This window comes from Phaethon aethereus (assembly GCF_964289735.1).
Source record: "Phaethon aethereus genome assembly, chromosome: Z".
NCBI lineage: Eukaryota > Metazoa > Chordata > Aves > Phaethontiformes > Phaethontidae > Phaethon > Phaethon aethereus.
The window spans coordinates 10,734,292-10,761,280 of record NC_138577.1 but is presented as its reverse complement, the minus strand read 5'-3'; the positions used below and the strand labels follow the sequence as shown (position 1 = coordinate 10,761,280).

General features: G+C 47.7%; 2 protein-coding genes across 4 annotated transcripts in view; one reads left to right on the top strand and one right to left on the bottom strand.

The window, feature by feature from the left end:
• UBAP2 (ubiquitin associated protein 2) overlaps positions 1-4,007 on the top strand; it is a 103,360-nt gene extending 99,353 nt beyond the window's left edge. For all 3 annotated transcript variants that reach the window (XM_082013515.1, XM_082013514.1, XM_082013513.1), the window contains exons 25-27: positions 974-1,041; positions 2,065-2,256; positions 3,778-4,007. In XM_082013515.1, coding sequence (XP_081869641.1) covers positions 974-1,041; positions 2,065-2,256; positions 3,778-3,873 — 356 coding nt within the window. In that variant the 3' untranslated portion in view covers positions 3,874-4,007. The remainder of the gene's footprint in view (positions 1-973; positions 1,042-2,064; positions 2,257-3,777) is intronic.
• Positions 4,008-10,179: 6,172 nt separating this feature from the next.
• UBE2R2 (ubiquitin conjugating enzyme E2 R2) overlaps positions 10,180-26,989 on the bottom strand; it is a gene marked incomplete at both ends in the record, with an annotated part of 51,934 nt that continues 35,124 nt past the window's right edge. Inside the window, 4 exons of the mRNA XM_082012922.1 lie at positions 10,180-10,399; positions 11,807-11,941; positions 18,160-18,257; positions 22,542-22,628. Coding sequence (XP_081869048.1) covers positions 10,180-10,399; positions 11,807-11,941; positions 18,160-18,257; positions 22,542-22,628 — 540 coding nt within the window. The remainder of the gene's footprint in view (positions 10,400-11,806; positions 11,942-18,159; positions 18,258-22,541; positions 22,629-26,989) is intronic.

Here is a 26,989-nt window from a genome sequence, read left to right as displayed (position 1 = left end):
CTGAAGAATTTATACAGCTTATATGAAAGCTTTATTCTGCAGATGCTGGTTAGACCTGAGAAATGTATACTGAATTGCTTAGCACTAACTAGTTCATCCTTGGGCTTAAGCAAATACCAAGCATTTCGTGGTTATTTGAAACACCAACTGGACTTCTTCAGCCAAGAGCTGATCACGTGCTCCTCTGTGGCGCAGTCCAAAAAAGAGCAATGCCCTAGGAAGGGTACAACCTTAGAGCAGTGCACTCCCTCTGTGGCCAGTCCTCTGATTCACTGGCCAAAGGAACGGCTGATTTTATTCTGATCCAAGTGAAATGATTAGAGCCAGTCTTTATAAGACTGTGAATAAGTGGCTGGTTTGAGAGTCACCTCAGGCTGATGAGTGTTTCTGAGCCTGTTGTGGCACCAGCCGGTCCAGGTGGAAGCCAGCCTGAATCAGGGATACTCACTCTCTTGGGGCAGAGGAGCACTGCAGACCTCACCCTTCTGCAGGATGTGAAAGGACAAGGGCTACAATGTGTAGCAGATGCTGAGTCTCATTGCTCAGCGCACTACTGGAAAACTCTTGAATGTTGCAGTAGAGCCAAATGCATCCCTAATCCTAAGGGAAAGCTGGCTTTTCGGGAGCTTAAATGAGTGTTCGGTGCAGCCAGATGCTGCCTGGTGAAGCGCATCTGAATCCAGCGGTAACCGCTGGGTCGTGGATTGTGAGTGATTTATTCCAGTGGGCTGTTTTCCCCCTTTGCCGTGGGAGCAAAGAACCAAGCCCTTTCTTCTGCTCCTGTGTGAGGTGCCATGGGTTTGAGAGCACGGAGAACCTTGCCAGGCTGGCTGGCAGCAGCAGCAGGGCATGCAGTGCAGCAGCTGCCAGACAAAGGCGCTTCCACTGAGGCCGCTGGAGGTGCTGGGAGCAAAGCGCAGGGATTGTTTTAGGTGGTGGTTAACTTCCTCATTGTGGCTTTTTTGTTTTCCAGGTGTTTCTGTGACCTCAAGTAACACAGGTGTGCCTGATATCAGTGGCTCAGTCTATAACAAGACTCAGGTGAGCACTGCTGGGCCTTCCTCCCATCCTCCCAACTGAGGATAGTTGTCCCTGCAGTGCGCTGGTGGCTGGGGCCGTTCCCAGACGGGTCGGTGTCAGGGTCAGCAGGCTGCAGCATTTCTTACGCTGTCTCTGTTTGCCGTTGGAGAGGAGTCTTGTCCTCTGTCCCACCAGTTCTGCCATGTCAGCTCCTGACGGCAGCTGCTGGCATAGGCGCAATGCTCTATGCTGCCACACACTGCCCACGCTGCCCCACGCATGCTGTGTCCTGAGTGCAAATGAAATGTGATGGCAGTAATGTTTTTAGTTAAAAGAGCCCACAAAGCAAGTGAGTCAAGAGGCTGTTTGTGTTTCACCAGAGAGACCAGTCAGTAGTGCCCACCCCTGACACCCAAGGGTCCCTGTCCCATGGTCTCCTGTGGCTGTTGCTGAGCATACAGCTTCCCAGGGAAAGCAGATGGCAATTTGACAAGCTGTGATGTGCAGTGGGCTTACGTCCAGCTCTTGTTTTCCCATCCTTGTACCCTCAGCTGGGGGAATCAGTGTCTGGCTATGATCCATGCTTACAGGTAGGAAGCCAGCTCTCAACTACATGCTTAGTTTCAGGGGTCAAGCTTTGAGCAGGGGGAGGAAAATCTTATTGCAAGTTCTTTTTGCATTTTTGTTAGGCTGCCCTGGATAGGTTGAGTAATCCCAGCCTGAGCCCCTGTAATGTGTGAAGGACTGATTTCAGGCAGCTGCTGCCATCCCATGTCTCAGAGTAAAAAGAGGTCAGGGAAAGGAGGAATACAGTAGCTGTGGAAATAAAATAAAATGTCAAAGGCATTAGTGCATAAATGTGGGTGAGAACAGGAGCTGAAACTCGTCTGCTGAAGTGCTTGCAGATACTCAATGTGACTTGGCTTGCTTACAGCATTGGTGAAAGATTCAGGTGATGTGCATTTGCGTCACTCTTGTTCTTGTCTGGTCACCATGGGGCTGCTCACACCAGTCTCTGACACTGTCCCCTTGCCTCGCGTGCAGACGTTTGACAAGCAGGGATTCCACGCTGGCACGCCGCCTCCTTTCAGCCTGCCCTCTGCTCTTGGATCGACTGGGCCCCTGAACCCTGGTGCTGCCCCAGGTTATGCTCCAGCCCCATTTCTCCATATCCTGCCTGCGCATCAGCAGCCTCATTCCCAGATGCTGCATCACCACCTTCAGCAAGACGGGCAGGTGAGTTGGTCCCTTCTGCCTCTACAGTGTGCCTGAGGGCAGATCGCTCCCACCCACATCCCAGCAGGGTCTTGGCAGTTTTTGCTTCCTTCTGGTTTTTGCTTTGCTCATTGGGAAAAAGCCTTGACAGTGATTGCAGAGTGACAGACTTGATGCCGTTGACCAGCTTGTCGGGGGGAAGTTCAGCAAGGGGAAGTGCAAAGTGCAGCCCCTGGGAAGGAACAACCCCAGGCACCAGTATATGTTGGGGGCCAAAGCAGCTTGTCAGAAAAGGCCCTGGGTGTCCTGGTGGACACCAGGTTAACCATGAGCCAGCAATGTGCCCTTGCTGCAAAGGCGGACAATGGCATCCTGGGCTGCATTAGGCACACTATTGGCAGCAGGTCAAGGGAGGAGGTCCTTCCCCTCTACTCGGCCCCAGTGAGGCCACACCTGGAGTGCTGTGTCCAGTTCTGGGCTCCCCAGTACAAGAGAGACATCGACACACAGGAAAGTCCAGTGAAGGATGATGAAGGGACTGGAACACCTCTCCTGTGAGGACAGGCTGAGAGAGCTGGGACTGTTCAGTGTGGAGAAGAGAAGGCTCAGGGGGATCTCATCAGTGTATATAAATACCTGAAGGGAGGGTGTAAAGAGGACAGAGCCAGGCTCTTATCAGTGGTGCCCAGTGATAGGACCAGAGGCAACAGGCACAAACTGAAGCACAGGAGGTTTCCCTCTGAACATCAGGAGACACCTTTTTTTACTGGGATGCTGACCAAGCACTGGCACAGGTTGCCCAGGGAGGCTGCAGCATCTCTATCCTTGGAGCTGTCTGGACATAGTCTTGGGCAACAGGCTGTAGGTCACCCTGCTTGAGCAGAGGAGTTGGACAAGGTACCTCAAGAGGTCCCTGCCAGCCTCAGACAGCTTGTGACTCTGTGAAGAGGCCATCCTGATGTGGGATGTGGAGAGGTGGGCTGTGAGGTGCGAAGCTGAGGCAGGCACTGCTGTTCTTCAGTTGCGGCAGGAGAGCAGGACATGAGCACTTGTACTGTAACTCTCATGGAAAAATCAGCCATCCCCTTGCAGGCTGCATGTCAGCTCTGATTTCTGATTTGGTTTCAAAAAAAGCCCATGCCTTTCCTTTCCTCACTACAAACGTTCCCTGAAAGAACAGTGCCTTACAGTCCAGAAATAGGAAGTTACTTCTCTCTCTGAATTTGTGACATCCTTGGCCTCCGTTCACCTTGAGAGAGCTCCTTTGCTGTCCCCAGTCCTGCTCCTCTCCTTCCTCGTGCCTGAACCTGTCTCAGGTTGGGGACGGTAGGATGGTGCGTCCCTGTGCTCCTGCTTGGTGTGTCTGTGGCTGTTTGTCCTAGGTTGCAAGACACAGAGGTGTTGCAGAGCAGAAATGGATCCGTTCAGGGGGAGCATTGCTGCGTTGGTGGGTGTCAGGGCTGTCCCAGGGGTGGCAGCTCTTCTTGGTGACATCCATCTGGGATCACTGATGCTCATGTCTCCTTCCTTTCTGATTTCTAGGGTGGATCTGGCCAACGCAACCAACCCAGCACCATGCAGCAAAAGTCTCAGGCTACCAAAACTGCCTATGGCACTTCTCCATACTGGACAAACTAAATCTGAAACCAGGGAGGAGGGAGAGAATGAAAGGAGAGGTGGAGAAAAAACAAAAGAGAAAAATTTAAAAAGCTGAAGCCCATTCCTGGAATTATTAGGAGAAGAAGTAACTGCTCAGCCAAATGTCTGTGCGGGGAGAACTGCAGCCAGCCAGCCATCCTGTGTGTGACTCGCCCGCTTCCTCTTTGAGTTGCTGTTGTATGTAATATATTTATGTATGTATTTGTAAATGTAATAGAGCCTAAATGTGGTTTTCTGCATCTTGCAGCCTGTTTTATTTTCTTTGTAGGAAAACTAATTATTCATTTCCCATCTGCACCAGGGCGTCCTTCCTTGTTCTTTTTAAGCTCTATGGGCTTTATAACTCTGTCAAAGACAAACTGCACCATTTTTATGGAGCTGGAGCCCATTTATTTTAATGCAGTTCTAAATTCAGACAAATAAGGAGGCCTGCCCCTCCCCACCAAAAAAATAATAAAGATATGTCATGTTGGTTTGATTTGCCCCCAGCCCCCAATATAGCTGTTACTTTATGGAGGAAAAAAAAAAAAGTTTTGTGGGCCTCCCCCTTTCTTTCATCTCCCCACTCCGTCTTGCTGTGGAAGGTGAACTCTTATGGGCAGTTGGTCACTGTGGCCCTGATCTGCAGCCTCACCTCTCTATTTTTCAATTTTTGAATAATAAAAAAGACAGGGTTTTCTTTTTTGTTGGGGGAGTGGGGGTTTGGGTTTTTTTTTTGTTTCTTTAGCAAGAGACTTCAGATGGCTCAGTGTGTCCTGGAACCTCCTTTGCATCATTAGAGGCAAAAACTATGTAGCGGTTTCTTAAATAAAAGTATAAGCTGTGTCTTGTACCTCTTTTTGCCCTGAGCCACCCTGCCTGGGAAAGCCAGAGCTACTGGATGGAAACTTCATCTGTCCTTCTCTACTTTTTTTAAAACAAAGGCAACTCCTGGTCCTTCTTGTCCTGCACCAATGCGGTGAATGTTTTAGGAGTTTCATTTCTTTTTAGCCCTTCCTCCACCTAATAAAGATCTGAGCGTATCACTGGTGTTTGTCTGCATTTTCAAAGGCTCCAGGGGCAGCTTTGCTTGTACAGCTTGGCCCTCTCCACCTGCTCCTGCAAGAAAAACTCTGCTGGGAGGGTAAGAGCAGCAGATGAGGCTGCAAGGGGATGGTGAATACCATTGCAAAGCTGAGTGCACCTGGATGCTGAGAGCTCACCAGCACCTGCAGCAATGAGGGGATCCTGGGCAGCTCCCTGGCTGCTGCCAGAAGCATCATATGTCTTTGCCTTTGGTGTTCTCTGGCATCAGGCTGAGTCCTTGCAGAGCAGCTGGGATAGGTAAGGAGGGAGCACAGCTGCAACACTGCCTGCCCTTGCTTTGCCCATGAGGTCCATGGCTTCCACCAGGAGAAAGGTTGGTGGTGAAGGCTCCTGAGGGATGGCTTCTGCCCCAGGCTCACCCTCCTGAGCACCCTGGCCCAGCACAGCAGAGGAGGTGGGTAAATGTGAAGACTTACGTGTCCACACAGCAGCCCAGGGGCTTTTTTTGCACTTCCCAAGTCTGTTTCAAGGCCCACAAGAAAAAGAAAAAAATCAGTTTCTACTAGGAGAACCACTTTTCTAGAGCTGCACTTGCATCAGCTCTCCTGTGGGACCCAGTTGGCTTAGAATAAGTCAGTGTGTCCCCCAGCCTGCCCCTACCTCTGAGCAGCACATCATGAACAGCACTGTCATTCCTCTGCTGCAGCTCAAGTTTTGCTACTGGTCAAACAGCAGCAGCTGCTGCAAGCCCATGGCAGCTGCTGCCCAACCGCCACTGGCATTGGGCCCTGAATGTCGAGGAGGGCAAAAATGTTCCTGCAGGCTGGGGACTTACTGCCAGCTTGTGCAAGGGCTGCACAAGTGCTGAGCCCCCAGGGCTTACAGCAATGGCACCTCATGGCTCCTGCCTCACAGCAGCTATCTGAAAAGCAAACTTCCCCCAAAGCCATCTTCACACACTTAGTTTCTTGTTTCTAGAAATCCACTGCTGCCCCACAGGTGTAGGTCAGTCCTTCCTTGTGTGTCAGCATCCAGAAGTGGTTGCACCACAGCAGCCCCAGGCCTTAGGTTTGTGTCAGAGCAGCTGTAGGGGCAATGCCCTTGCAAGGACTTCAGCAGTGCTTCTCCACTGTCCCCAGCTGCAGAACTGCCACCTTTGGCCATGGCTACAGAAGGGCAGCACTTCCAGGCCTAGAGGCAATGGGCTGTGCTGCCCTCCAGCACCCTCCTCTTCCTCAGCTGAAGGCAGCAAAGGCAACTCCAGCAGCTTCCCCACAGCACTGGGGTCCTGCCCACAGGCAGCACTCTGCACTCAGCTGCAGGCAGTCTCCTCTGCTCTCCAAGGCCAGACAAAACAGGGCATTTTCCCATTTCCATAGGCTGGCTGTTCCAGCAGGTGTCTTCTCCAGCAATTCTCTCTTGAATCCCCTGTTGCACAGTCTGAGCACTGAAGTTGCTCAGCTGCACTCAGCCATCAAGGAAAGCAGGGAAAAAAAGCCTGTGCAAGTGGCAGACAGGTTTGCCCACTGCAGGGTGGGCTGGAGAGCTTGTCCTGCCACACCTGCTGGAGGAAGCAGCTATGGCAGCTCTGGGCAGCCCACTGCTGTAGGAGCCAGGCAGCAGATACAAGCCAGCCCCAATCCCAGGTGGAAGGCCCAGGCAGCACCATCTCTCTCAGCCCTGTGCAGACTCCTCTGGGCATGCAGCTCCAAAACACCACCACCATTCCTGCAAGCACAGCTGTGAAGCCAAAGCACTCCAGCCACAACCACATTTGACTCAGCCCCTGTTGTGCTGCAAATGATGCCAAGTGCAGCTCCTGTACACTCATCCTGCTAATTTTAGCTTGACTAGGAAACAAACTTCACTTTTGAGCATGCACAGAACAGCATGGGCCAGGCAGGGCAAGCACCCTGAACAGCTGGCAGCCATGACTGCACTTTCTCTGCCCATCTTGCACAAGAGTCAAAGCCCCATGATCCAGCAAGCAAGCACCCCTGCCAGGCACCCAGCAGCACCCCAGCCCTGCGTAACTGCTGCAGCCAGATGAAACCACAAACCACCTTCCCACTTGCCTCCCCCTTCCTGACTTAGCAAGACAAAATGCAACATGGCTTCAATCAAGTTGTTCTTGAGTCTTGGGTTCAGGCAGGCAGCAATCATAACAAGCAGCTTTATTTTCCAGTGACCTTATAGGTATTTATGTGTATGTATAGGCACTGGTACTGGAGCAGCACTGAACTTGTGCATAGCTGTTATTTAAAGTTTTAAGTAACCCACACAAATAAACCAGCTCAATTAACACAGAAGTACCAGTACAGGGGTATTTTCATTTCACATTTTTTATTAGTAGACAGATGTGCAGAAAAGACAAAATATAACTACTGAAGGGGAAGACAACACAAAAATGCATCAGTTAATTCTTTCTGGTAAATTATACTGAAGAAAAAAAAAAGGAAAACATCTGGGAGTTCAGCTAAGAAAACTACTAAGAAATCTAGTATACCCTGCTGGTTTCAGAATGGTTGAAAACTGCATTTGAAGGGGCTTGTGTTGCAAATGTAAACGGTAATATTGGCTGAGACAGGAGAAAAGGTTGAAGAAAAAAACAATACACAGATCAGGTAAACATTTTTCTGCAATCTCTTAAATAGTTTCCAAAAAGTCCTCATATTTCAGTTTGTATCTCAAAAAAAGGAAACCAGCAAGTCAACAAGCAATGACACTGCACAGGACAGTGGGGAAAAGAAATTAGTCTGGTTAATGGAGGAGCTCTCAAAATAGGGCACGTTTTGTCTTTAAAAAAGGGTAACAGAAGAGTCATGATAATGCATCTTACAACACCAAGCTTGAAAATACAAGTCACTGGAGAGTATACAGTGAAGACGGTCAAAAGTACAAGGGAAATCCTGAAAGATGCAGTATCCTCATTTCAAACCAGGTCATCAGCGCAGCCAGCATTGCCATACTCTGCTCCCTCATCCCCCAACAGCCCCCCAAGAGCTGGATGTTGGTGTCCCCGTCTCGGTGCTGCCCCAAGACCAGCCCTGCAGGCAGGAGGCCCAGGAGCCCATTTGCCAACACTGGTGCTGCCCTCGCAGGGCTGGAGTGAAGCTGGAGGGTGCCCCACACCATCACTAGGTGCAGGGGAGCCCTGCTGCCAGCTCCAAAAAGCACCAGGGGCTGGAAGGATGAGGTGAAGCAGCCCATGTAGGACACTTGAGGAAGGGGTCCACTGCGTCCCCAGGTAAGATGCAAGCAGGAGGGCAGACCATGCCCGGGAGCACTGGGGGACAAGGTATCATCACCTTTTGGGCTGCCTTTGCTCTGCAGGGCGCAGAGGGACACACACTAGCACACCCTGGGGCAAAGGGGCAGTCCTGCTGCAGTAGGCCCCAGCCAAGCAGTATTTTGAACACACATCTGCCTCGCTCACTTCAAACAGAGCCCCACCAGCCTTCCTCCCCTCCAAGGACTGCCTTGCTCTCCTCTCCCTCAAGGGAGCATGCTTTGAGCTTGCTCATGCTCATCCTGCTCCTCACCCCAGGACACAGCCCCAAGCTGATCACAGAACAAAGTTTACTCCCTCCAAAGCACCCCTCAAGGGACCACAGCTGGTGACGTACCATTAAAAACCCTGAGATATATGAAGGGGAGGCATAAACGTCAGAGCCTGCAGCTCTTATCAGGGTAACTGCCTCTGTACCTGTGGGAATGGAAGGTCTCACCCAAGGAGGGCCAGCACCTCAGATCTGCTCCTGGAGGTGCCAGAGCTCAGCACAGGAGGGCAGGGCTGGCGGCTGATCAAGCGGTCATGCAAAAGGTGAATTCAGGCCACTGCACCACAGTCAAACAAGAGCAGCACACTGCAACAGATGAAGGTGCTGAGGGACCAAGCAAGAGGGTTCTACAGAGACAACCACACAGGATCACCCCTGCCCACAAGGGAGGGCCCTAAACTCTGCCAACACCTCCCAAAAACATGCAGAAGGCCAACCAGCTGAAGCATGGTGCACTGAATAGCTTGTCAAGCCCTGCCCCTGGCCTTCTCTTCCAGCCTGAAATCACTGTGTATCCCTCTCCTGTGGGGCTGCACATGCCCACCCATGCCCCAGCCAGCCAGAAAAGGGACAGCCCAGCACACATGCATCCCCTCTGCCCCATGCCCCAGCTACAGCAGCCACTCTGCACACAGGGACAGTCTGACCACCCCAGGCAGGCAAGAGGATCCACAGCTGCAGAGCTGCATTTACTAATGCATGACCTACATAAGCAACAGAAAGAAGGCTCAGGCTAGCACTGGATTTGGGCTGCAGGAAGCAAGAGCTCCTAGCAAGCTCTGGGGCAGGAGGTTATCAGTCTCTCCCACTGCCACAAACAAGTGGATGAACACTGGCCCACTGGCAGCAGGATGCATGTCTGTCCTCCTCCCTCCAGAGAGGGGCAGCTGGCAGCAGATCTCAGCAACACAGATAAACTGAACTTTTTCAACCCTGACCTAGTCTGGTAAAATAAAAATAAATAGCAACCCAGGGCTCAGTTGTACAGACATGAAGTCTTAAGTGTTTATTTTAGGGTTCATATCACAAGCTTTTTTCAGGACAAAGCTGATTGTGCCCTCTGGGGTTCCAGGGGCCAGCCGTTTCCTAACTTCAATAGGCTGAAAAGGAATACTGTACCTTTCAGTAACATCCCATCAAGCTCAACACAACAGTAGCTTTACACTCTCCGCCCCACACCTTATAAAGGAAAAGCCACCACCACAAGGCTAAACGAATGTACACACGCTATTATTGTAAATGGAGCAGCTAAACCTTGGCAATTTGCTTTGTGTGGATTTTTTTTTCTTCCCAGCAAATGCAGCACTTGAGCTCCCAAAAACTCAGCTTCCAAGGGGTTTGTTCCAGCTTTAAATACATTAAACATCTCAATGCAAGACTGTATTTAATTCAAGAATCTAAACGCGAGCAAACCTGTTTCGCTGTGAGTGTTTTGTAGAGAAGTGAAAAGGGGAGTTTCTTTTTTAAAAAGAAATCATACAGTGATGAAAGGGTTAAGAATGCAAGAATTCAGACATTCTGTGGAGGGTCTCTAAGAGGTCCATAAAAAAGGAGCAAACAGATCCATACAACAGGAGACAGCAGGAGACAAAGTTTTTTTTGACCCCCCCCACACTTTTTTGCTGGACTGCTGTTAGGTTACCGCTGCTCCCTTCTGGCCTGAGTCGGCAGGGCAGTACAGAGGCATAGGAGGAGCAGGTCACGACTCCTCGTTGCCAGAATCATCGTCATCGTAACAGTCGGCATCCTCCTCCTCCTCATCTTCGTCGTCAATGTCGTCATCATACAAGTCGTCATAAAGCAAATCTGAACTGTTGTCATTGGAAGGCACTTTAGTTTTGATGCAGTACTCTGCCAGCGTAGTGGGGACCTTCACGCCATCCTTCTCTGCCTCGGCTTTGGTAGCCAAAACCTGTTTCCTGCAGGGACGAGGACACAGCAATGTGAGCAGGGCTGTGTGTCGGTGGCAGCGTGGCCCATTTCCCCACCTCTGGCCAGCCCCAGCCCAGTCCTCCTGGCAGCTCAGAGTCAGGAGAGCTGATGTTTAGCTGAAACACCACAAGCAGCACTAGAATCAGATTTAGTTCCCGCAGCCCCGGGCTTGGGAGCACTCCAAGGGTGTTTGCAGCACACACACTCTCAGCAGCACATGAAATCAGTTATTCTACAGGACTCCACACGAGACACCTGCCAGAGCTCAGAGCAAGTGTAATCACAGTTGCTGCAGAAGGGATGGTCAGGGATTTCCTAGGATGACTTACTGATTCCACCACTGATGACTCTACCCCAGCATGCTCAAAACTGCAATACCCACACACATTTTGCAGCTCTGAACTCCCACTGGAGGCTAAGAGCAGTCAGAATACGTGGCTGCACTCCAAGACACAGCTGTAACCCTGACTGCCTGGGGCCAGCAGAAGACAAGTGTTTCCCATCACCGCAGGACAGGCTCTGGCTGCTGCCTCCCAGCAGGGAGAAGAGCAGATGGCTGCCTGTCCCTTCACCCCTGCCTGCCTGCTCGTCCGTCTGCCATACGTCTGTCTGTTTATGGAGTACATCCAGCCTCACTGAAGCCAAGGGAGCTGGAGGGGACTTAAGATAACCTCCCAGTGAGGCTCCTTGCACAGACTGACCATGCTGCCTAGCTCCAACCAGGGGTATACCCTGCACACCCAGCTAGCAGAGTCAACACAGGTGTGCTCTTGCCCCAGGCAAGTGGGACACTGGTCCCACTGCAGTACAGGGTGTCCATCTGCTGCTCCAGAGCGACCCTGGCTGAAGGTTACATCATCTCCCTACAGCTCCTGATGAACCATGAACTTCTCAAAGGACAGTCAAGACTAAACAGTGCTTCCAGCTAATCAAACCCAGCTTTGCAAGCACTTGCCAAATCCCACTGTGATAATCCTTCGAACTGGAGGGACAAGATTATGATTCATGAGTGCATTAAGCACTGAATTAGTAGGATGCAGTCAGTTTTAATCACGTCCCAAGCAACACAGCCAGTGCTCAAAGGCAAGTGGGGACTTCAACTAGGATTTACTAGCAGCCAGTAGGTTTTGCAGAGCATCATGCCACATTAGTCTGAAAAAAGAATAATTCAAAGAAATTGAATAGCCCAGTCCTCCTGCTCCAGAAGTTTGCATTGCTTCTGTGTGCTGAAAAACCTAGAGGAACCAGAAGCGTGGACTTGGCCTAAGACTGTAAAATTCATTTCCAAAGCAACTACAGCAAGAAGCTAGTTTCAGCAAATTCTGCAAGCAGCCTGTTTTACAGGATTCAAAGCGGGAGGCTGGCAGTACAGCATCACACATGGCAAAGCTTACCTTATGATTTCAGCATATTCCTTGTCTTTTCCTTTACTGTCCCTCCATTTCCTGAACATGACTGACGCATCCACATTGGCAGGAGAGAATGTGTTGGGCTCATTAAGCAAAGAGATTACACTCAGTAAGATAGTCCTGAAAAAGGTAACCACAATAGCAGAGTCAGAGCTAACGCATTGACAGATTCGGGATGCTGGTGACTTCTTTATGTGATGCATCAGAAGTTTTGACTTCAAACAAGCTTAAGCTAAGGATAATAGTTGACGTGAGAGCACATATTTATGAACTTCAGACGCTGGCCATCAGTGTAGGGAAGGTGACAATACAAATCTCAAGGACCTAATTTGACTAGGTATCATCATGTCTGTGCACATGCTTGTGAAGGGGTGGCAGCTAAGGGTTGGATCAGACCCAAATTCAGCTTGACCGCATAGCCCCTGGATGGTGCAGGGCTGGAAACCTGCTCGGTGAGCCTGTTCCTGGTGATATTTGGCCTCCCAGCAGAAAGCCAGGCTCTCCACCTGCACCCTGCATAGTGAGGACTACTATGACTCAAGACCATCAGACGAGGCCTACCCTGCCCCACTGGGTGTTAGGAGGTTAGAGCTATGGCCATGTCTTACCTCACCTCAGCCCATGCACAACTGAAGCTGCTGTAATGGTACAGGAGCACAGCAAGGCAAAGACAATGCAGATGTTTTTCAATACCCAGGCAAGCCACCAAGGGCCCAGGAGGATTCAGCTGCTGGTACTCACCAAAGCCAGCATAAGCCAGTCGCGTAACACCCAGCAGACAGAGGTCTCCAGGATTTCTGGCAGCAGCAGAGCTGCTAGCTGCCCTGCTCTGTTGGCATTTACCAGGGACAAACACCACCCCCGTTGCTCACACGCTTCTACATTTCCTGCAACACTCTGCAAGTTCAGAGATTCATCCCATTGCTCCTCACACAGTACCACAACCAGCAGAAAACTCAACAACACATTCCATCAGGCAGCTCTATACGCCAGCCACTTGGCTGTAGCTACCACAATAGATTCGTATGTCCCAAGGTGGTCCTGCTGGCAACAGCTTTCGATTTAAATGAAGGGAAGAACAAGAGACAAGGAATGAGTCTTGAAATACAGCAGTACATAGCAACTACTTTGCAGAAATTGATTAAAGGAGACTGCAGCCCCAGTTGTACTTGCATTGATTTAGGGGCACATTCAGAGCAGCATGTGCTCAGCACATCTACCAGATCATGTATCTGGGATACAATTCCAGGAAATGCTTAGTCGTTTGGATGCCAAGTTTCTTGAAATGTTTTGAAACTAAACACTTGAGTTTGGCCACGCTCAGTAGAGTCTTCTACAGTTTATCTTCCAAATTATATAATTCAAGAGGAAAAGAGAACAGCAGCTCTGGAAAAAAACTGTCTGGTCAGACTGGAATGATTGGTAGAAGAGAGACAGTCTCCTACTTAGAATCACAGCATCATTAAGGTTGGAAAAGACCTCTAAGATCATCAAGTCCAACCATCAGCCCAACACCACTAGGCCCACAAAATCGTGTCCCAAAGTCCCACGTCCACATGTTTTTTCACTGATGGCGACGCCACCACTTCCCCGGGCAGCCTGTTCCAATGCTTGGCCACTCTTCGACTACAGAAACTTGTCCTAATATCCAGCCTAGACCTCCCCTGGCACAACATGAGGACATTTCCTCTTGTCCTATCGCTTAGTTACTTGGGAGAAGAGACGACACCCTCCTCACTGCAACCTCCTTTCAGCTAGTCCTAGAGTGCAAGAAGGTCACCTCTCAGCCTCCTCCACACTCAACAACCCCAGTTCCCTCAGCCGCTCCTCGTAAGCCTTGTTCTCCAGACCCCTCACAAGCTTCATTGCCCTTCTCTGGACATGCTCTAGCAACTCAATGTCCTTCTTGTAGCGAGGGGCCCAAAACTGCACTCAGGGTTCGAGGTGTGGCCTCACCAGGACCACAGTACAGGGGCACGATCGCTTCCCTACTCCTGCTGGACACACGATTTCCGACACCGGCCAGGACGCTGCTGGCCTTCTTGGCCACCTGGGCACACTGCTGGCTGTCAACCAGCACTCCCAGGTCTTTTTCCACCAGGCAGCTTGACAGCCATTCTTCCCTAAGCCTCTAACATCACTACAGAAGCTTTACTGTAGAGCAAACAGTCTAGGGAAGGACAAGGACAGGAATTGGTGCCTGTATTTAGCATCTGCTCTAGCACACTTCCATCAAAGTGAGGAGGAGCAGACTTCCACTGCGGTGCCCCAGACTCCACAGTCAGTGCAAAGTTACTTAAATACACCAAGGTAACCATCTATCAGATGCAAGGCTCTCTAGATTCTTCATTCCTGACCAGTGCACTAGATCAACTCCATCACTGCTGATAACATTACCAGCTGGACAGTCTGCTCTGACTCAAACCCTGATGCTGTGGGTAAGCAAGGTAAACAAGGTACAGTAACAGGAAGGAATCCCAGCACATGGTATCTGTCAGGACCAAAGCCACAAAAAAGTTCAACCACATGGGACTGAAAACATCCTTGGCATCAGACACAAACTGCACCAGAATACAGACTGACCCTCTCCAGTACTGACATGGACCTGTTTCTCCCTCAGGCAATGTTGTTCTAGCATGTTTCATGCAAGTTGATTGCGTGAAGAGTGGGGATTTTAAGCCCACTTTCTGCTTTCTTACATCCCCCACCCCATCCTGGGTAACAGTGAGATCATCAGCTGCCAAGACACTTCATTTTAAGTGTTTACAGTGCTGTTGTCTTTAGAGTGAGTCCCTCTACATCCCTTTACCAGCAGGGGAGAGCAGCCAGCAGAGACTCAAGGAAAGAGACCTGTTAAATCCTTTTTCTCTCCATGCGTCAACAGCAGGCTCAGACACAGATGAATTTCATCCAAAACAGACATTACATAGACTGGCTGCAGCTCCCAACCAGCACATGCCATTATATACCTTTGTATTGGGTTTTGCATGGCAAGGTTTTGGTAGCTGGGGGTTTTCTGTGAGAAGCTGCTAGAAGCTTCCCCTGTGTCTAACAGAGCCAGTGCCAGCCAGTTCCAAGACAGACCCACCACTGGCCAAGGCTGAGCCCATCAGCAACAGTGGTAGCACCTGTGGAATGACAGAGTTAGGAAGGGGGAAAAAAACAGCACAGCAACTGCAGCCAGAGGGAAGTAAGAACATGTGAGAGCAGCAGCCCTGCAGCCCCCAGCCCAGAGCAGGAGGGCTCCAGGCACCGGAGCAGAGGTTCCCCGGCAGCCCCTGGGGAAGCCCCCAGGGAGGCCGGCTGTGCCCCTGCGGCCGTGGAGCTCCACGGAGGAGCAGATCTGCACCCGCACCCGGGGAGGGCCCCACGCCGGGGCAGGGGGATGCCCAAAGGAGGCCGTGACCCCGTGGGCAGCCCGCGCTGGGGCCGGCTCCTGGCAGGGCCTGTAAACCTGTGAAGAGGGAGGAGATGCTAATTGCTAAATGATTTCTCCTTGTCTCAAACCACAAGCTTCTTGTTCTACTTTCTCTCCCCTGTCCAGCTGAGACAGGGAGTGATAGGGCTGCTTTGGTGGGCATCTGGTGTCCAGCCGAGGTCAACACACCACACCTACCCTTGCTTAGGCACCTGGGAGAGACATGCTCCGAGATGAGTCAGAGGAACATGGGGTGAGGCCAGCTGCCTCCTGGAGGTGCTGAAGGCTGCAGAGACCTGAGGGCTTTGTGCTGTCTAATGTCCAGGTGGTTCTAAAAAATCCCAAATGCCCAGGCTCAGGGGTGACAGGCACACTGGAAACTCCCAGCTGGATACTGTTGCTTGGATACCCCATCCTGCCCTGCTGTGGGTCACCAAGCCATGAGCAGAGGCCTTCCTTGCCCCCCATGTGATGAGCCTCTGTCCTGAAACAGGCTGGTTACTGCACCCAAGTTTTATGCTATGACTCTGCTGTCATTTGGGGGTTCTCATTTGCTTCCCCTCTGCCTGGTGTAGGACAAAACACAAAGAGACAGTTCCCTCAGACAGCAGGTCTTGCAGTCTGGGTAGGGACAGCAGCAGCACCCAGGGGAGAAAATACAGGCACGGGACAATTTGAAGTCACTTGGGAGATGGTGGACATCTTGCTTTGGGGCACTTTCCTTTGATTTGTCTTTTAAACAACCTGGGGGGGTGCTGTACCAAAGACTTGTGGTACTCATTATGAAAGGAATGGAGACAAAAGGGAAACCATCTTCAGGTGATCATAACACCGTAAGGTCTCTGGGTCCATAGGAGGAACAGCTGCACAGGCTGGGACTCTTCTGTCCCCCCAAAAATATCCATGGGAAAGGTTATGGTAGACCCTCTAAAATTACAAGGAACAGAGTGTGGTTGAAAAGGACCACTCATCGTCTTCTCTACCATGAGTATCAAGGCATCAAAAAGCACAGGTCCTCTCAAAGTTGAAAAATGACATTTCTCTCATCCAGACACTTCAACCACAGTCATCTGTAGTAAACAGTCAGCACTTCACAAGATCTACAAAATTCAGCAGGTGAAGAGGAGCCCTAGGTTACACACGCAGCTCACTACAAGCATGCTCCCCTCCCATACCTCCAGCCCTGCTGCCTCCTGTCTGATACTGGAGCCTTGCAGAGCCAGATGGAACCCCAGCAGGACATGTTTCTGTTGGCACATAGCCCAATGGGTGATGCTGGTAACAGGCTAGCAGTTAAGGACAAATTTTATTTGTTTGCCAATGCAGCTGAGGAATGTTTTCTCCCCAAAACGTCACCTTTAAGCCCAACATGTTCCAAGAGAGTAAGCATCAAAAACTGCACCATGGTAAAGGAAAGCAGAAGTCAGAACTAGCATCATGAGAAGCTTCATGTCAATTTTTAGGGTTGCATATCATAAAATACTCAAAATGTGTACATGATACAAGTAATTAATGCCCAAAGCTGTTTCCTAACTATGAGTTGAAGCTTGTTACCTAGTCCTAACCATATCAGATGTATGAAAAAGCAGTGAGCCATGTGAGCAGAGGGACAAGTGAACAAAACTTAGCAATATATAGCTTAAAAGAGTATTTAAGCTTTTCTCCTGTTTTTAAAAATCTGAACTGGAACTTTGAGAGGTTGCTTCATACTCACTTGTACTTGGTATAGATGGATTGGATAACGTTTGCCTCAAGCTCAGGCAGTCAGATTCCCAAGCCTTCACGACTTCATACAGCTAAGACACACCATTTCTCTTGAGCCTTTTTAACCTTGAAGTAGCATGCTCCAGGACGAACATCAGTTGTTGTAATTTGCTGACTGCTACAATTCCTAGTCTCCTGCCACACTAGCTCTAGTTCAGCACTTTGCAAAGTGTGTGTTACAATCCTATTCCAAGGGTCAAAAATCCAATAAATCCCCCTTGCTAGATGTTTTCTTTGACAAAGGCTCTTTTAAATTAATTTCATGAAGCCAAGTTAGACAAAAGCTGAGTCAAACTATGAGACAACCCTTTTCAAATCACTGCACTCCCTCAGGTGTGCTGAGACCTCTACTTGGGTTTATCAATAAATAACTAAGATTTCAAGCTGGGGAATCTATCTAATAAATCACTCTGAAAGCAAGCATAATTTCCACATGATATGCTAAAAATCTAGAGGCAATTATTTTAACTTTAATCTGATTCATTATCCAAATAAGAAGTAAGAGCAGGAAGCACCTTATTTTAAGGTTTTTCCACTATGTCACTCACTATTCCAGCTGCACAGGTCAGTAAGCTGCTACTTGATATGAATTTTATCAGTTCTTTACTGGCAGTGTCTTATGAGAATGAAATTCAGCTCGTGTTTCAAAATAGTGGACAGGTTAGCCCTGAATGCCTCTGGTACTTAGTGATCCTTTGTTTTTCTGGGATGAAGAAAGCCATCTGGCTAACTGCTCAAGATAACATGCTGCAGAACAGGAGACAGACATATACCGGAAGGCAAACAGTAGGTAGAATTATGCCTACCTGAATGGGACTGAATACTTGAAAATGTTCTTTTCCACTAGTGGTATCTTGGAGGAGTTTGAAAAACCTAAGTGTAGGATAACATGGACTGGGAAATGCTAGAACATTTGAGATAATTTGCTTTCAGAGAATGAAGCCCTGTGAACAGGACAGAAGCCTGCACATTGTTTGCCCAGCATCAGGATGCACAGGACTCTAGCTTAGTAAGTCTGGTTCCCACACAATTCAAGCCCTAAAACCCCCAAAGTCTTACATTTTCTTCCAAACCTCTCTCAACACAGGCCTTAGTCTTGGAAAGAGATTACAGGCCTTTGAGGCCACCATTGTGCATCATGGATTCACACTGTTACCTGACATTTTGGGTAGGGTTCCACCTCTCAGATGGCAGCTCTCCACTTTGTGGGTCATCTACAGGTGGGTGAAGAATTGAAATACATACATCTCCATTCTGCAAGACAGAAACAAAAACTGAGAATAGAGGTAGAGGTCTGACAACTCAACTCCACCACTCCGGATATATTCTGAGCAGTTTAACCTTGACATGAATACCTCAAGTGCCAGTAAAAACATGCAAGAACATGAAACCATTCTCATTTCTTCCTGGGTCTACTATATGTATATGTTCAAAAGTTTCTCTTGCTAAACAGAGTTAGTCTGCAAATTGGTACAAAACAATCTCAAGTCACGAGGTTTAAAAAAATGTAGCAAAGCAAGCCAAAATAGAAATAAAGTCACATCAAACCAAACCAGTCACCACATAGCAAGTACTGTCAGAGATAGACAAGAGCTTTAGTCACAGGAGACCCAAAGTAAGGTTAAAAAAATTTCTTTGTTCCCAGTGTCAGCCAAGATAGCTGCAAGGATTTCTGAGTTTAAGGGTTTAGCATTCTTTACTAGCTCAGGTATCAAAACAATGCTTCTGCCAAGACACAAGGAGGCTGAACAGACGGTGCAGGGCCAGCTTACACTGCTCCCCTAGGACACAGCTGTTTGAAATAGAGGGTGAAAAAGCAGGAGACACTCTCTGAAGGTTTCACTGAAACTCCCTTCCAGCATGCAAGACGAAGAGTATTTTGGCAGCATATGGAAGCCATACAGCCATGTAATCCTCAATCTGTGTTTTAGTCACCAGTGTTATAGCCTAAATATAGATTTAAAGCTCCATAATGTCTACCATTTATAAACACTTTAAGAAGCCTGTAAAACCAATTCTCCATCGGCAACAGCACTCCGACATGATTACTTTGTAGGAGTGCTGTAGCAGTATTCAACATAGCTGATATTCTCCACTCAAGTCAATTCCAGGGGCTGGTGGGTCCCCGTGCCTTACTGCAGGATGGGGTGAAGGTGTAGATGGGACCCTGAGACCAGCCAGCAGATGCTGGCCTCTCCAGGCCCTGCTGGCTTGCTGCCTCTTGCAGCTGGACACTGGGCTGACTTACAAGGTCCCAGAGGCAGTCCCACACCTTCAGGTGGCACAGCCTCAGCTGACAGGCAGCACTCACACTGTCTCTTGTAACCTTGATCCAAGGTACAGGTTGACGACAGAAACAAGAGAGAAGCTGTGGACCAGTTCTGTTTGAGACTGCAGGTTGCCAGTTCCCCATATGTCCTGAGGACCCTCCAACACTGCTTGACATATAGAAGCCAGAGCACAAAGCAGTGCTGCTCACAGCGATAGCATCTGCACCTTTGAGCCTGAGCCAGCGATCCCAGCTACAGATAGCAGCAGCTCACCTGAAGGGCCTCCCAAGTATTTCAACTTGCCTTAATTAACAATGACATTTGTTTTATAGCCAAACAAGATCCTGCTTCAACAGTGGAAGCTTCTGATCAGTATCCAGATTTCAGCAGCTCACTACCCCTTGCCAAGCACACTAATCTAGCAAGCCCTCGTCATTTTGAAGCAGGTTTTTGTCAAGAACACAGCTAGGCACAGCAATATAGCACCTGGAGCTGCTGAATATCCAAGCATGCACTTATGTTGCTGAAATAGTTTGCCGTAACAAGCCAGTTTCCTTTTCAGGACTCCAACAGGCTTGTGCAATCTAGAAATAATTTGACATCATTTTAAGGTGAAGTTAACCTCACTAATGTTAGATGACGCTCACAGCCTATTCTGGTTTTAGTAATAATTTCCATGAGTTTACCCAGTTTTTCCTTTAACCATGTCCTGGGAGAATCCAGTGCTGGTGGCCAGAAGAAAGCACCACAGCACCTGGGGGAAGTTCCTCAAGCCATCAGGTCAGCAGCATGTGGATGAGCAAATATTTGGTAATATGAAGAAGCAAGGATGTGAGAAGTTTCCCTCTTGCAATAATGAACATTACATGCTTGGGAATTCAGGCAGGGCAGAACTGCATTACAGAGTCTGGAAGGGTAAAGCTGTCACGGCGCTGATGAGATCGGCACAAGGTCTTAGGGATCACTCTAGTCAACAGGAGAGCCTTTCCCCACGTACGTTTTTGAAAGAGATAAACAAGGAGGGGGAGGGTGGAGTATTCACCTGCCAATGGGAAATATCCTATACTTCTGTTAGAACCGAAAGCTGTTATTTCATAAAACTAAAAATTGAATAAATGTATTTTTAACAAAATTCAACTAGATGATGCAAGGAAACTGGAGATGGGGAAAAACACAAGTTACTCAAGTCTCATTGCTCAGAACTGGAACGTCAACCCCAACCTTTCTGGTCCCACCAGCAGATTCTGTAAACTGCCTCTTTCATCTTCCTGACACCGAAAGATTTGCCCCTCCCCGCCCCCAACCCCTCAAACCTCAAGCCCTTTGCTAATTTATTCTCAGTTTCATTTGGAGTTATCCCAGTGCCTCATCTTCATTGCTTAAATAATGTTTCCAAAACAGCCTGCAAGCTGCTTCAGATTCCCTCAGCTCCAAGAAATACTGCTATGAACACAAAAGTACAAAGCTGAGAGCTGGAGTATTTGAAGAGTAACCCCAAAATACACATATCAAATTTTGAGTTAGTTTCTCCTCCTACCTTCAGTTGATTCTAGAGCCAATTTTTCATCTTTCCCACCAGGACTGGGAGAGGCCCTTTCTAAGACTCATTTTGTACATACCATTTTGGTAACCATTTCGCACTCCCCTCCTGCATGAGGATTTCTGGATTCAGAATCAACATCCACAGTATGGATCTGCAATAATCTGCAGGTCTCAAAGTTGTCTTTATTTATAGATCAAACTCCCATGTAACTGAAATAGAGCCTTAAAGAAAAACACCATCTTTCACTACATGCAAGATTCTGTGCCAAGTCCAACACTCAAGTCAGAAGACTGTCAGATGGCTGATTTCAGGATGTCCCTGGGCTTAGGGCAATCTTCCTGAGCGTCCAGTAATTGAAGCTGGTTACTATCCTGTTTTGCACCAAAGTTTGGAGAGGCTTTTGGCCATTTATTGCTAAGCCATCAGTGTGGGTTTTCACCGTGACATCTGAAGCATGCTCATTCCAGGTTGGACATTTAGGAGCAACAACTTGTTAGAAAAGAGCCTTCCAAGCCGAAGGCATCAACTGAAGCCATCATTTGTTCACAGCAATGAAGAGAAGTGACATTCCTGTTTTGAAGTGGGCCCAAAGGAAGCCTGTAGAACTTCTCATAGGAAGACCTCTGATAAGGTGACAGAGCTGCACCAACAGGAACATTTTGAAAGGTCTTTAGCATCTCAAACTATTCAACTTAGTAGTCCTAGCAGGCTGACACTTGGCTAGGATATCCAAAACTTCAGCACAGATTTAACTGGCCTCCACCAAAAGTCAATTTTTGATCCAAAAAAGGCCTTCAGCTTTCAAACACAGCTCTAACTTGGTTAATTTTGAACCAATAGCTTCTATATAAAAACTATTCCCCTTCTGGACCTGCTATGTAGTACTATGATCCAACTATGGACTGGACAGCCCACAGCATTACCCTCTGCAGATGACCCATACATATAAGGAACTAAGGGCTACTTCCAATTGCATAGCGGACATTAAGTCTGGAGGTATCTGTTCACTCTGGTCACAGGGCGAGCAGGCTGTGCATTGCCTGTGGCATTGCATGGGGTTGTTGTGGCCCGGGTGCAGGACCCAGCACTTGGCCTTGTTGAACCTCATGCAGTTGGCCTCCGCCCATTGATCCAGTCTGTACAGATCCCTCTGCAGTGATGGCTGGACTTGATGATCTTAAAGGTCTTTTCCAACCTTAATGATTCTGTGATTCCTTGTGAAGCTGGACTCCAGCCCAGCTCCAGTTCTTTGTGCAGTCAGAGCACCTCAAGTCCAAACCCCTTCATTTGGAGGCTGACTGCTGCAGAAGACCGTTCTCCATTATTTCTTGTCTCAGCACACTATTTTGTAGGATATACTAAAATTAAAGTGTACTTGAACTGTGTACAAATGATTAGTGGCCTAAGTATTACAGCTGTCTAAGAGCCACACACCAGCTTTGATCCAAGAATCCCTTAAAATTACCAACACTCATGGCATGGCACTTCATCTGGGGCTGCCTGCTGCACTTGCAGGTATGAGAATGGCTCTATCCCTGCCTACAAGAACAGCATTTCCTATAATGTTTAGATTTAACTGTTCAACCATGAAGCTGACAGTTAACACCAACAGCTAACCACTTTACTTATGGCTAGAGATATTTAGTACCTTCAATACTTCCAGAAGTTTAAGGAAGTAGAAAGCCTCACATACCTGAGAAAAAGAGTATTTAAACAACACCTTACCTCATAAATGTTGGGGTGCCACATTTTGGTCAGGAATCTGAAGGTAGGTGGTGAATATGGATAGTCTATAGGAAATTTAATGTGAGCCTGGAAAAAAGCAAGATATCTTAGTTATGAAACAGAACAAAATAAAGAGATCAACAAACAAATTACAGTGAAAAACTGGAAAAAACAATTTCAATTAATGCTATTAAATTGTTCATTTTATGTATTAGTGCCCATGTGGCCCCACAGTGTAACTCTACACAATTTCTTAAGAGGAAAAAACCAGGTAAAATACATTTGAAAAGCTAGAACTTAAGATACTACTGTGGTCTTTCTGGGTTCAGGAGCAGGCTAAAAATGTTTGCTAAGGTGAAGAGACCTGTCTTACATTTGTCAGCACAAATATTTTAAATTACTCTTTCTGTGTAGAAAAAAAATGGTTAGATACTTGCTTTACTGAGATCCAAAGGGTTTTTTTGTGTTTCTTGTGTGTGAGTTAAGCTGATCGATCTACCTGTGTTCCTAGCACTACATTTCTTGCCACCACAAGCATTTCAAGTCTGAATACCATCTCTGTCTGGTTAATAAATCAGTGCCACTTGATGAACCAAATACTGATGGGCAATGACAGCAAACACTACCTTCCAGTACCTCTGCAGTCAGCAGCTAGCTGTGGGGCAAGACTCACAGAGCTGAGACAGCTGTGGGAAGACTGCAGAGATCCCAGCACTGGATATTAATTTCTCTGTGCTGCCCTGCCATTCACAGCAGTCAGAAAAGCCAGCGAGTAGGAAAAAGGGATGAATCTGGACTGATAAACGGCCAAAAGCTCTCTCCTCTGAAAGAGCGACTCACACACTGCCTGATGCACTGTGGAGCACAAGTCCTTCCCTTGCATTGCTCACCCACCAAGAAAGTCCCACTACTGGTCTAGCTTGGGATCTGCAGAGAAGCCCCTGCACCACAGCTGGGCTCTGGGAATGCAAGAAGAGATCCAAAAAGCAAGCTGCACATGGCAAGAGCAGACTCCCCTTCCACGTAAGTATCCAGCCACCACAGGGTGCTACCTTGTTCAAGAGAACAGACTACGGGAAGTTTTATTCCCAGAAACAGAAGCAGGCAACCAAACAGATTGGATTACTGAGCGATTAAGTACCTGGCTACAGTTTTACTTATAGCTTGGCATATGCCTTTGCCTTGCAACCCAAACTTTATGGGGCCAGAGTGCCAGTTAGTCAAGAAAAGGTTTTCTGTCCACCTATATGAAACAAATAATGAAACGTGGCTTTACGTTCAGCACATGCCTGCTCATGATACTGACTGTATGTGGGGATGTTACAGCAGCACTGAGTCCTCACACCACAGTCATTTGCCACAGCACACTCAAAACCAAAAGACTTATGATCCAGTTAAACAACCCTAGCCCACAGTTTAACATTGGTTACACGAATAGCATTGCACCAAGAAGAGCAAGCGAAAGCTTCTTGTCACCACACCATCACAGAAAAGAGTGGCTACCGCAGCAAGGATGTGCCTGGCTCTACAACATGCCACCCTGCACTGGGAGCAGAGCAGGGATTTTACCACAGCAGATTTATTTCAGCACAAGTGTAGCTGCAGACTCCTCCTGACCACTGGGGTTTTCCCACGAAAGCCCATTCCTGTGCTTACGTGCAGTTTCATGAGATCTAAGACATAAAACAGCCCAAGGACCAATATTAAAAACGCAAGAGACAACAAAACTCAGGGCTGAGCTAGCTACAAGATTTCTTGACAGAACCTATGTCTTCTACACAGGTATAGTTTCTAGGCAAGCAAAAAAGCTGGTAGTGGTAGTGTAGAAGCATTACTATGTTTATATCCCACATACGTGGTCCAGGACCTGAGAAAGCATGTCTCATTCCTCTCAGTAAAAACCCTCTGCTCTCAAATTGTCTAACCCTGATGATTTTGTCTCAAGACCACCACGGCAAAGGCTGAGCCTGGAGCATCAGTTATGGTCTCTGTATGTGATGCAGACTCACGCAGAAGCTGTAGATCCTGGAAAACTGTTTCTAACTTCTAAATCCTGTTTTGCAGCCACAACTCTAACAGAACAAAAAACTATCTGCCTGCAATAACAACGATTACAGAATTAAATAAAGCTGGTGTTTTGCCACATGAACAATGCTTCTTGAATTCTGGCACCAGAAAGTGCAGCTGGAGAGAAATTAGAGAAACCTTTACTTATGTGGAAGCAGCTGGGATCCAGCCTTACCTGTAACCAGTCACATGTTTAGAGAAATCAGCCACATTACTTGTTGATAAGCAATTTCTAACAAGTCTTTAAGTGTTTAACACATTGAGATCTGTACTGGAACATAAAGCAAATGAAGCCTCTCCACAAAGCTGACTTCAGACCAAAAGCCACCAAACTAGGAAACTCTGCATTAGTCAGGGAATTTTTTTCAAAAAAAAAGTGCATCACTTTCAGGTCCCTATGTTGAGATCATTCACAATCTGAAAAGTGAAACCAAATGCTTTTCCAGGGCATTACAAACAGGCCCCAGAGTGTTACTCCGCATCCCTTCTGTAAGAGAAGTCATGGGAAATTGTGCAAACCCACTCTGCTCTCACTGAATACTATTTGAGTTTGAGTGGGCTAAGCAAGAATTTCCAAGACAAGCTGCACAACTGCTTGCAAAGATGCAGCAACAGCCATGATAACAGGTCAGTTTTTTCACTAAAAAGCTCAATTCTAAACATGTTAAGGGCCTAATTCAGTCTTTTCGTCAATAAACTTATTTTTTAAAATAAAGCAGTCACTCACAGAAAGGTTCCCCCCACACACGCAACTTCAGTGATGTAAGGCAAAGCAGCTTGTTTCTGCCAAGTTCCACCACACAGTGCTAGGTGCTACAGAGTGGCAGAGTTTTAGGGCAGCTTTTCATTAGCTCAATTACTGCAAAACAAACTAGTATAGGAAGACTAAAGATGCAGCTCAGTCCACCATCTACAAGTACCCAACCATTATTGCATTCATCATGTGTTTGACTCCACTATCTGAGCTTAAACTGAACAGAAATAATACTATTCCAGTGTCCTGATTTTAGCTGCCTCAGCATGGCTCTTTGACACCACTGAACATACTCAACAGCCAGGAAGGTGAGGACCACAGTCATCAACCCATTCCCCCCTTCACCAATTTATGAATAGTAGTACTTATAGTCCCTAGAAAAAGAATAAAGTCCTCTGATGTTACATTGAATAGACCAGCCTGGCAGAAGATTCAGTCCTTTATAGGCATTTACAGCTACTGCACAAGAACGTTAACCTCTAAGTTACACCACAACACACTTCAAAAATGTTGCTGCCAGTGTGGTCAATTGTTTCCTACTTTACTGCCTTGCTCCGTGGCATCCTCATTAGTGACTGGACTTCAGGTTTGTTCTTTTTCTTCTATTTGAATAAGGCAAAGCCATAGGGAAATCTGTGTATTCCAGAACAATAAAGCCTTACTAGATACCATGTAATTTGACTGAAAATACACACCTAATGTTTCTAGCAACCACTGAATTAAGTCTGATTGAGTCGCAATGAATAACTACTACAGTGACTTTGTTTCTGGAGATCTTGACTCAACACTTACATATTAATATCATCCCCCTCTCAGTGGGGAGCATTAAGACAGGCAGGACTCCCTCTGAGCTTCAGCTATCTAGAAATCCAGTATTTATTCCAGCCTAGCTGTATATGACACTTCTATAGTCTCACACCAATTTCTTCTACCACTCTCAAGCTGAAGAAACCTAGATCCCTGACATTTAGGCTGCAAGGGTAGTAATGGTGAATCCATCCTATCTGCCCACTGCAGAGAGGCCAGAGAGGAAGAGCACACATTTCCTGGAAAGCCTCCAGCATCACAACTGACCTGATTTGGAGAAATCAGGAGCACCAGCAGCTCTTACAGTGGCCAACAGAAACTGCAGCTGCTCAGTGTTTCTGGAAGTGCCAGTTAAAGATAAACTTTATTTTAAAACATCACAAGCTTAATGCAAGCCCTATGAAAATGCAGCATCAGTGAAACTAAGCATCCTTTACAAGCTGTATTTAAGATTAGATACAAAGGAGGCATTTCAGTTTTTAAACTATTTTGTGCTTTTTTTATAATTGTCTCCTGCAGCCAGCCCACAAACTCCGACCGATTCCATGTGCAGGTACCACCAAGGTCTCCTACAGATCGCCCATCCCGCCCCAGTAAGAGTTACAGCACTTGCAGACAGCACGAAGGCTTCCTTATTTTTCTTTGTAACAGGCATAACAAGGCTCCTTGCTGTGCACATCGTTGCTTCCCATAGCTGCACACCTAAGGAACGGCTCCTGCCAGCTAACTACACCGTACGTTTAATGAGCAAGAACGCCAATGAGAACAAGAACTGTGGTCTGCAGACCACTACCTGGGTTAAGTGTTAATATTTAATCCC